General features: G+C 39.1%; 1 protein-coding gene across 6 annotated transcripts in view; it reads right to left on the reverse strand.

The window, feature by feature from the left end:
• The window catches only part of PIAS2 (protein inhibitor of activated STAT 2), a 92,530-nt gene that overhangs the window by 43,644 nt on the left and 36,852 nt on the right, over positions 1 to 12,034 (reverse strand). For all 6 annotated transcript variants that reach the window (XR_014297532.1, XR_014297533.1, XM_082667463.1 and 3 more), the window contains exons 4-5: positions 7,776 to 7,826; positions 7,555 to 7,645 (exon numbers count right to left, since the gene is read on the reverse strand). Coding sequence is in view for 4 of the 6 variants with exons in the window: in XM_082667463.1 (XP_082523589.1) it covers positions 7,555 to 7,645; positions 7,776 to 7,826 (142 nt within the window). In the remaining 2 variants the exon portion in view is untranslated. The remainder of the gene's footprint in view (positions 1 to 7,554; positions 7,646 to 7,775; positions 7,827 to 12,034) is intronic.

The following is a 12,034-nucleotide window of genomic DNA, read 5'->3' on the forward strand; positions in this document are numbered from 1 at the left end:
TAGGGGCGAGAGAGGGAAAACGAACTCTGGAAATTAAAAAAAAAAGCAAATCAGTGAATTTCAAAGGAATTATTAAAATCTTCTGAGTGATAAAAAAGCTCTCCACTGTCTTCTCTCCGAGTAGAACAGAGATTGCCATCTTTAAAACCAGGTCACGTTAACAAAGAAGAATAACCAATATTTCAATTGGCATTGAATTAGCTTGACGGCTATAATAAAATCGCTACTTATATATTTTTCTATTTTTTCTAGTAATTAAGTATTTGTTTTAAATAGTAAACAGTCTCACTTTTGATTTCACAGTACATCCAATTCTCAATTACCACAGGACTTTTCAGTTTCTGATTTTCAAAACCAATACATTTTTTAGAAAATTAAAATTTCTTAGCTGCGAAAACATCTACATATTGAAAGGCACACACCATATTTCATTGAATCTAAGATGCCAATGATGCAATTTATGTACCACTGAGAAGGAAAAAACAGTAAGTTAATGATACAACCTAATGTACTTTTTTTCCTGCATACATATCAAGAAAACATAAGCAAAATGAACTGGCTAACATATTCCTTTAGGATATACAGAAGAATCTCTTGAATCGTTTTCTCACTGTCATCAATGCATGTTTTCCACATGATACTCTCCTATATGCCACCAAGAGCTCAAGATAAAAATAATTCTTAAGGGCTTCCCTGGTGGCGCAGTGGTTGAGAGTCCGCCTGCCAAGGCAGGGGACACGGGTTCGAGCCCCGGTTCGGGAAGATCCCACATGCCGCGGAGCGGCTGGGCCCGTGAGCCATGGCCGCTGAGCCTGCGCGTCCGGAGCCTGTGCTCCGCAACGGGAGAGGCCACAGCAGTGAGAGGCCCGCGTACCGCAAAAAAAAAAAAAAAAACTTCTTAAAATTATATTCTACTCCACAAATATCTCTCAGATTTCCTTGCAAGTCACTGACACCCTTAGACTAACTACAAGTGTTAATGCTGACACACCCTGGATATTAAGAGAACAAAAATTTCAAATAACAGCCAGGATTCACGAACCTTCCTCGAAATGTTCCCAAGTCATTTGTTGACTGAAAAACCGATAAAGGGCAGTTAACCAGTCATGCCATGGGAATAATAACATCAGGGTTGTACAAGTGCAGGCAACAACAATACATTACAGCTGCCACCTGATCATCAGAAACTGTTAAGACACCTCTAGATTTTAAAGATGTCAAAAATATGCACCTTGGTAACAATGAGATACAGTTTTGGTGGCATCACACGGCAGAGCCCAGGAAAACAGTCTTTCACACTAGGGAACACCTTTCGCTGCCTTGTAGGAGGTATGATAGTAATTTTTTTTTTTTTTTGCGGTATGCGGGCCTCTCACTGTTGTGGCCTCTCCCGTTGTGGAGCACAGGCTCTGGACGCGCAGGCTCAGCAGCCATGGCTCACGGGCCCAGCCGCTCCGCGGCACATGGGATCTTCCCAGACCGGGGCACGAACCCGTGTCCCATGCATTGGCAGGCAGACTCTCAAGCACTGCGCCACCAGGGAAGCCCGGATAGTAATTATTAAGTGTGAATTCCCATGATAACGTGTAATCTACAACGTGCAACAAGACTTTGAAAATCATTGAGAACTGTCTGAGCAGAGGAATAGAAGACAAAGAGAAGAACGTAAATAACTTTCGTTACACTATGGAAAAGGGAAATTGTGTGTGTGCGTGCGTGTGTGTGTGTGTGTGCGCGCGCGTGTGTGTGTGTGTGTGTAGAGGAGGATTATGCCCATCTAAAGTTGTTCAAGTGAAATAAAACAAAGAAGCAAACTCATAAGAAAGTCCTCTTATAAAGACTAGGAAATTGGTTCAATGAGCAACACACACAAGAAATATCAACACCAATATCTGGGTAATTGTGAATGAAACCTTTGTTTTGCCTGTTTGGGGCCTGAAAGACTAGTCTGTCTTCTGGTATGTCCACTAGTATGTTAACCAAATAAAAATAATGGCACAGGGTGTGCCAAAATGATAAAAACTCATGAACTAGTTAGACAGTAAACTCTGTAAATTGTAATTTGAGAAACCCAGCAACAATGTTGTTAGTTAATTTGACAGAAGAGAGCAATAGAAGGGAAGAGAATAAACGAGCATATAAGAATGAGGTGTCAGTAAATTCAAAACCAAATATGGTACTAGTATTATTGACCGAAACATTTTAAATCTATTCTCTACCCCCACATGACTAGTTTAATTTCATTGGTAATTCTGAGTTATCTGTATACTTATATTCTCCTCTGACCAACAGTATCACCTCCAGCCAACCATCGGTTACCTGATTATTGAGAACAGGATATACAGTTGACCCTTAAACAACTTGGGGGCTCGGGCACTCACCCACCACACTGTTGAAAATCCAAGTATAACTTACAGTCAGCCCTCTGAATATTCAGTTCCTCTGTACCTGAGGCACATGCAATACTTTAGTATTCACTACTGAAAATAACGCAGTATTTGGACCCGAGCAGTTCAAACCCATGTTGTTCAAGGGTCAACCGTAAAAGCTGAGCCTTCACGTATTTCTAACAATTTTCCATATCTAAAGCAAAAATAAAATTAAGTTCATCTGACAGGAGACCTTTGGAGTAAATCTAAAGCTTTCTAAATAAAGGCTGCTGGAGAGCCATTGAAAGATTTTTTCATCAGTCTCAACCTAACACTTCAATAAAAGATATACCTAAAGAACCTTTTCTGTTCCATGCTCTGACAACATCTCATCTACTTGTAATTCTGACAAAAGATGACAGTGTTGCTCCTTTAACATTTTCCCCTAATTTTCTAATTACCATTACTACTTTAATACTACCAATATATTTACTATTTTACTTTGTATTATAAAAATTTTCAAACATACACAAGAGTAGAAAGAACAGTAAAGTACCCACCAAACCACTTCAATAACCAACATGTTGCCAAACTTGTTTCATTTGCCTCTGGCCCAACCCGAGCCCACCCCAAAATACGTACCCCCCTCCCAAAATACATACCCCACACATACACACATTCATTTTTGCCCAAGTATTTAAATGCAAGTTCTAGACATGCCATTTGACCCATACTTTTATATGCATCTTTAAAAGACCTTAAAAAAAAACAAAACAGTATCACGATCTTAATTTAACCATAACTTAAAAAAATTATCTAATATCTACTTTATATTGCAATTTCTCAACAGCCTCAGAGATGTCTTTTATCTTTTTATTACTGAAACTTTCAAACCTATAGAAAAATAGGGAAAAAAGTATAACAAATTCCCATATACCTATCATCCAATTCAATAATTTACTTATAAGCAGTCTTTACCCCCATCTCAGATTATTATATAAGGTATCCCAGACACATTACTTTATCCATACATAGTTTGGTATATATGATGTCCTTTTACAGTTTGAATCGGAATCCAAACTTGACCCTCACAGTGTGCTCAGTTGTTTCTGAAGTCTCCTTTATTCTATATTAAAGAATAATTTTTATTCTCTCCCACCCCCTGCCTCCAAGTCTACTCCTTTTCCAACGCTGTCGTTGGAGACCCCAGGGCTTCTGACCTGAAGAATGACCTCTTCTTCTGTATTAGACAGACTGCTTCCTCACAGTATGAAAGTATGATACTCCCATGTTTTAAGCTGGTAATTAGTTGTACAGGCTTGACCAAACTCAGGTTCAAATTTTCAGGCACAAAATCTACATAAGGAATGTTATGTTCTTCCTATTGTACCACATCATGAGGCACAGAATGTCTGTTTGCCCCATTTTCAGTGATGTAAAGGTTGATCAGTTCACCTGATGTAGGCCTGATCCTTCCACTATAAAGTTCCGCATCCAGCTTTGACCTAATGGTTTTAGTATCCATTGACGGTGGTTACCAAGATCCATTATATGATTACGGATTACAAAAAAAGTTTTTAAATCCATTCTTCCTTTTGCTTATATTCATTGAAATCTTTCCATAAAGAACTTGACCACAGAAACATTTGTTACTCTGAAATCAATGATTCTCTCCCTTAACCAGTTTTTAGAGTAGTCAGTTGATGTAACCTCCAAAGGTTTATTTTAGCATAATTATAAACTCATTTATATATTTGATAATTTTGAGTCCACTTAAGTATTATTTTTTTAGATGCCAATATTATCCCATCTTAGGCCAAGGGAATCTCTTCAAATTGGTGTGTGTGTGTTTCAAAAGAAGAATATATTGACTTTACTTCAGGCCAGATTTACTGTGAGGCAGACCGTCGGTGTAACTAATATATGCAGGAAAAAAATAATATATCAGCAAAAAGAAATCCACAAACTCAGAGAATACACTGAGATAATGGCACTAGTACTAGTAAGTCTCCTGCTGCACCGAGAGGAAATACTTAGGAGATCTTTTTCAGCTGAACTGTAAGCACACATTCTCTCCACTCTTTGGAATCTTTCCAAGAAATACTACCCCATGTCAACCCACCTCCACACCCCAACCTTACAGCTCCACAGGTTTACATAGATTTCTCAAAATCTGTTTAAAAGGAAAAATAATTCAGCCTCTCAAAATAACTCTCCAAGCAAAGAATTTTTCTCTCTTCTACCCTTAAAAGCATGTAATTTTCTCATTTGGCTGTCAGTGTGTATGCTTGCAGTGCTTGAGTAAAAGGTGGAGGTGTGGGGAAGATTCTCAGAGGCAGTTTCACTTTTGTCTGTCCACTCTGCACTTATCGTTCTACAAGTCCTGCTATGAACTGCTTACTGTCATCTCTGTATCAAGGGACTGGAAAAATCAAGGGATAAGGATGTCTTATAAAACTCAGCATCTTGATGTGGGTAAAACAGCACATAAACTGCTTTCATCACTATTTGACCCTTAAGAATCCAGGGACACATTGCTATTATCAAGGTAACACCATTTCTCATTCAGTTTACTCTTTGTTCATCATGGATCCATAATGACTGCATACTACAATAAGGTCATACACATAGACACTTGTTCCCAGACACAAATTCGAATTTATTCAGAGCTCTAATGGGAAATCCCATGACTTACTCCTCCAGGATCTGTTGTATGATAAACCAGGATCATGGGCAAGGACCACATGTCGAATTTCTTTGTGGCCTGTTGATGCTTCTTACAATTGGAACAAAGTCCCTGAAGATCTCCATGGTGGTGAAGAGCTCACTTCTTCTCAGGAAGCAGTACACTCACATGATTCTCATAAATCTGCTTCATGCTAGTAAAGCCTCCATATTACATTATCCCAAACAACAGCAATTGTGGATCAAGGGGAGGTCTCAGCAGGTTTTCATCAGTTGCATGTAAATTTATGTCAACTGTTCCACAGGAGTTCACAGGGCTGAGACGAAAAACCTGGGAAAGACTGGCATCTGGTCTTTGGGATGGTCCTATTAGGGTCAGGCAAGCTCACCCTTGCCGCCATCATCACCCCATTGCCTTCTGTTTGTGAAATCTGTTTTGAAATCCTTTGTCCTAATGCTCACCTTTCTTCACCTCCCTCACAAGTGCTCCTGGAGCCACTGCAGGACTCTGGCTCCAGCGGTGAGTGCAAGACTCATCAGACAAAGGGTGTTTCACGTAGTAGCTGATGTGTTCACAAACAGCCTAGTATAAGTACTCAACGGTTACGTAGTGCTTTTGGTAAGAAAGCAGCAGTGACTCAGTAACAATGTCCCAGAGGAAGTGCTCAACTGCCTAATTTCTTCCCTCTCAAAAGTCCTGGAAGAATGACAAATTCAGAGCTATCCATAGTGGTGCTGCAGATCTCATAGATGAAAATATTATAGCAAAAATACTGGTCCACCTGGAAAATTGTGTGGAACGTGTGTATACACGTCTGTCACTATCATATTTTCTGAAGCAATGCCAGAGTTTAGGTAGAGCCTCACACATTTCAGACACGACCCCCCAGCACTGGCACATATAATACTGGATAGATCTTCAAGGTGGGTCTATAGACAGCAAGAAGATCATCATAATTAGATATTTCTAAGGAGAATGAGAGAGTTAAATAGCAATAAAAGTCAAAGGTCAAAAGAAATCTTAGCCCATCATCGACAAAGAAAATTGGATATGAAAAGCAATGGAAAATGTGCTATCATTCCAAAACCCCAGGTTTCCTTTGTTACACATCTGGCCACCCAGTGGCATCCTTCAGCTCCAAGTAAGGCTGCTTCTTCCCTTGGTTTAGATCGTTATATGATCCATCCAGATAAAAGACAGCTCCTGAGATCTGTTGTTGCTTATGGCCAGAAACCCAAGAGACAAAATGTCCCACTGGGGTTTGAACATGCACAAGGCCATGTAAGCATTCCTCCCCACCATAACTGCTCAGCCTCTGAAATTTCCCCTTTCATCCCCAGAAAACTCTCTTTCATGATTTCAGCCTCACAGACATCTTTCAGAAAGAGTAGGCAGTCGTGCAGTATTGCTCAAGCCCTATAAAATGCATGAAACACGTTATTTCTCAGGTCTCTAAACCCACAGGCTGCGCATGAGAGAAATGAGACTCATGACAACCAAGAAGTCACATCTTTGACTGGCAGGGTTAGCCTTGGCCATTGACCATCTTCACTTTGGGCTTCAACTACAACCACTTGGCCCTGGTACAGCCTGCTCACAGCTGTTGCACATATACTTATTCCAGAGACAAGTCTTGTGCCCAGCAGGGATGCTAAACAGCTGCCCCATCTCTATCTCAACAGTCACATGGTATCTGCTTTACTGAAATGGCAGCTTAACATAATGGTGGAATCACTGTTCTCACAACACATCTTCAGTTAAGATACATATCCCCTCTGTAGGGCTTGAAAAACAGGTCATGCTCTACTACTATTGTGATTAAGGCTGTACTTCCACACAGCTGTACCAAATTAGTAACTTAGTCCAAACCTCAGTGGAGACAGATACATAGTCCTGTTCAACAATTAATTGTTATATTAAGATCTGACTAACAGGATTTGAAGAGTCTGGAGCTATCTAACAGGTCAGAAGCAGGCTATACACACAGAGAGAGAGTGTGTGTGTGTGTATCTCCCAGGTGCTGAAGCCCATATACTACTTCACTGCTTAAATAGGTTGTCAATCAAGTATCACTGCATCCATCCCCCAAGTGTGCACCATCAAGGCTCAAGCTCAGAATCCTTAATCTCCATGTCCAGTCGCTCTCAGCAGCCTCTAACTTTCATTATCTCATCCATGGCTGAGGCCCAGCTCATTCAGACATCCACTACAACATGCTGCCCTACATATGCAGGTCCTGCCCTGCTACTACGCCATTTGATATGATCTGAAGAGTCTTTCACAGCTTCCTCGCTTCCAGGCACAAGATGCTTCAAGCTCATCTTTTCCATCTCCCCCAAACCTGGAATCAGCCACTTCCCCAAGGAGCCATGAATCTCTCTAGTGGAAAACAGTATTTAATGCTGGGACTGTTCATTGGTACTAAGTGATCACTATTTCTAGGCCTTGTTAGTATTTATAAACTTACATACATAAGCCTGTGAATAAAAAGCAACTTACAGGCAAAGGAAACAGCTTCCCATTTACTTTTATACAGAGACTATTGGGATAGTTATCTTCTTGAGGGCAACTCGTCTCTGCCAGGCAAAGTCTGCATTAAAGAAAAAAAAGAAATACTCTTAAATAGTGTACTCAAACATGCTTATGTATTTACAAATTCAGGACTATATACATATAGTTACAAGTATAAAATTAAAGTAACAAGAAAATTTCAAACTCACCTCAACTGAACTTGGACTGTATAATCTCTCCTACCACCTGGCAAAAAATCCCTGTTGGAAAGAGAAAAAAATTGGGTTAAGAAAACACAACTAGAATTCACAGAAACATTCTCAACAGAAAAAAGCATTATTGGTATTTTTACTCTTAGTCCTTAAAAAATGAACACTACCTTACCAATAGCACAAGGCTTAATTAAAACACTGTAGTTATGAAAGCCCTCATTTGCTTAACGTTTAGTCTTGTCTTTATGGCAATTTTAAAGTATTTTCAATTCATGGGAACTTTCGCAATACAATTTTTATTTCAACAGACAACAGACTTGGTTAACAGGAAAAGGAGCATGGTTCTAAAAGCGTTTAATAAATTAATTGTTTACTTACAGTGGTTCTGAAGCCTTGGCCGAGCATTCTAATCACTTGCACATTTTGTTTTAATACACAGGCCCACTCATCAGATATTCTTATTGGTTCTGAAGCACAGTCTGAGCATTAGTAGTTTTTACAACTACTCAGGTGATTCTAATAAAGAATTAGGCTAGAGAACTGGTGTCTAAAGCCTCAGAACCTCTATACCACAGCAACTTCATAACTATGTACCCGAATAAGGAAACAGAATCTCTTAAAATTTCTAGATGAGAACCTAACAGAGTCCCATGTGAAATATCTCTGGGATGGAACCTCCTAAACACTTGCCACTCAAAATGGAGTCCACAATGAAGCAGCATTGTAACTGCTAGGGAGCTTCTTAGTTAGAAATGCAGAATCTCAGGCTCCACTCCAAAACTACAGAATTAGAATCTGAATTTTAGTAAGATTCCCAAAGTGACAGGTATTCACTTTACAGTTTAAGAAATCTTCTCCTTAGCCATTATCATAAATCCTGGACTGCGTCAGAGAGAAGATCATTAGCGATTAGTCCTGTCTTGAGAGTACATATAGCCCTCCATCTTGTTCCAACTTGCTTCTTACTGCTTCCAATTCTCTATGTTCACTGGAAGGCAGTAAAGCACAGTAGTGATCAGCCTGAGTTCCACAGTCCCAAACTGTATGACCTTGGGCAAATTACCTAACCTTTCTGTGCCTCAGTTACATCTGTTAAAGATGGAAAATTACTGCATCTACTTCATGAAGTTGTGTGACAAACGTGTTAATACTACATGTGAAGTGCCTGGATATAAGAAGTGCTCAACAAGTGTGAGCAGCTGGCTGCTATTATTGTTAACTGTTTCTCTTGCCAGTAGTAGCTTCCACATTTCTCAAATGCCTATTCAAAATATCCTAGACAACACTGACCTCTTGAGAGTAACTCATATCATTCTGCTCATTAAAATCAAGAAACACTGCAAAGTCTGGGTGCTGGAGCATCAAAGACAAATAAGACATAATATTTGCTCTCAAAGGTCTCATATGCTAGTAAGTAACAAATATATACAACTAAAATAATATGTGGTGTTACAGTACATTATGAAAAATAAGTGTTACAGAAAAGAGGGAAATTCAATTTTGTCTTGGAAGTTCAAGGCAGTTACCACAATCAGTCCAAACAAATTAGAAAACAGGGTTTGTACAGCAGTGGTTCTATTTCCACGTAGAGAGACACACTTCCATCAGTAACAGTGTCTTCACTAGTAGGGTGATTCTCAACAGAAGGAAAGGTGAGTATCAACCAGAGATACATGGCAGAAACTTGTTAGGTTGGGAACATAATTTTCAAAAAGAGAAAAGACAAAAGATGAACCTAGAAAGATAAATGGGAGAATGTTATAAAGGGTTTTGAATGGTTCACTAAGGATTTATACTTTATTCCAGTAAGGGAAATTAACATAAACTGGGAAATGCAATGTGTTACAGATCTTCACAAATGTGACGAGTAATGACTAAGCATCTTCTGACATTCATTTTCTGCCAGTCACTGCTCTAGGAACTTTCACATGTTGAACTCATTTATCAGATATAAAGGCATTTACTATATGCCAGGCACTGTGACAGGCTCTGAGAATATAAAAATGAGTAAGAGATGTTGAATTTACAAACTTCTTAGTGAAACCAAGTAGTCAAATAAATGCTTTAATAGAAAATAAGTACATGGGAGTAGTACAGAGAGAGACAAATGATGAATTTGGGGAAATGTGAAAAGGCATCACAGAAGAGGGAAGACTTGAACTGGCCCTTAAAACATGACTCAGGTTTGCCAAACAGAGTAAGGAGGAAGAGGATATGCAAAGATGCACAGCTATGAAAGTCTAGCTAGAGTACAGGCTGCTAAAGAAGAGTGACAGGAGATGAGATGATTAAAAAAAGTTTAGTAGATCCTACAGAGGCCACTTCTCCAAAGTCGAGAAACAAAACTAACCTACCACATACATAAAAATACAAAGAGCAACTTAGACAAAATGAGATGGCAGAGGAACATTTTCCAGATGAAGGAACGAGATAAAACTCCAGAAGAAAAACTACGTGAAGCAGAGATAGGCAATCTACCCAAGAAAGAGTAATGATCGCAAGATGATCGAAGAATTCGGGAGAAGAATGGATGCACAGGGTGAGAAGTTAGAAGTTTTTAACAGAGTTAGAAAATATAGTGAACAACCAGAGATGAAGAATATAATAACTGAAATGAAAAATATACTAGAAGGAATCAACAACAGACTAAATGATACAGAGGAATGGATCAGTGGGCTGGAAGACAGTAGCAGAAATCACTGCCACTGAACAGAAAAAAGAAAAAAGAATGAAAAGAAATGAGGATAGTTTAAGAGACCTCTGGGACATCAAAAATCACTAATAATTCACATTATAGGGGCCCCCAAAAGGAGAAGAGAAAGAGAAAGGGCCTGAGAACATATTTGAAGACATAACAGCTGAAACCTTCCTTAAGGTGGAAAAGGAAGGAAAAATAAACAAATGGGATCTAATCAAATATAAAAGCTTTTACAAAGCAAAGTAAACCATCCACAAAACAAAAAGACAATGTACGGAATGGCAGGAAATATTTGCAGATGATATGACTAATAAGGAATCAATATCCAACATTTATAAACAGCTCATACAACTCAACATCAAAAAAAACCCGATTAAAAAATGAACAGAACCGAACAGACATTTTTCCAAAAAGGAAATGCAGATGGCCAACAACATTGTTAATCATCAGAGAAATGTAAGTCAAAACTACAATGAGGTATCACCTCACATGAGTCAGAAGGGCTATCATCAAAAAGTCTACAAATAATAAATGCTGGAGAAGGTGTGGAGGAAAAGGAACCCTGCTACACTGTTGGTGGGAATGCAAATTGGTGCAGCCACTATGCAGTACAGTGTGGAGGTTCCCTTAAAAACTAGTTACCATATGATCCAGCAATCCCACTCCCAGGCATATATCCAGGAGACAAACACTCTTAATTCAAAAAGATACATGCACCCCAACATTCACAGCAGCACTACAATAGTCAAGACATGGAAGCAACCTAAGTGTCCATCAACAGATGAATGGATAAAGAAGATACAGATACACACAGACACAGACACATACACACACACAAACACAATGGAGTATTACTCAGCCATAAAAAGAATAAAATATTGTCATTTTTAGCAACATGGGTGGACCAAGAGATTATCATACTAAGTGAAGTAAGTCAGACAGAGAAAGACAAATATTATATACCACTTATATGTGGAATCTAAAAAAAATAACACAAATGAACTTATTTACAAAACAGAAAACAAACTCACAGACACAGAAAACAGACTTACGGTTTTCAAAAGGGAAAGAGGGCTAGGGGTAGGGATAAATTAAGAGTATGGGATTAAAAGATACCACCATATATATAAAATAGATAATAAGGATTTACAGTACAGCACATGGAACTATATTCAATATCTTGTAACAACCTATAATGGAAAAGAATCTATAAAAGATACATATAGGGCTTCCCTGGTGGCGCAGTGGTTGAGAGTCCGTCTGCCGATGCAGGGGACACGGGTTCGTGCCCCGGTCTGGGAAGATCCCATGTGCCGCGGAGCGGCTGGGCCCGTGAGCCATGGCCGCTGAGCCTGTGCGTCCGGAGCCTGTGCTCCGCAAAGGGAGAGGCCACAACAGTGAGAGGCCCGTGTACCGAAAAAAAAAAAAAAAAAAAAGATACATATATATCTGAATAACTTAGCTGCACCTCCCCCTGAAACTGATGCAATACTGTAAATCAACTATACTTCAATTTAAAAAATTAAATTTTAAAAAAAGAAGATGAGTAGAGTAGGAT

This window comes from Grampus griseus (assembly GCF_964374135.1).
Source record: "Grampus griseus genome assembly, chromosome: 12".
Taxonomy (NCBI): domain Eukaryota; kingdom Metazoa; phylum Chordata; class Mammalia; order Artiodactyla; family Delphinidae; genus Grampus; species Grampus griseus.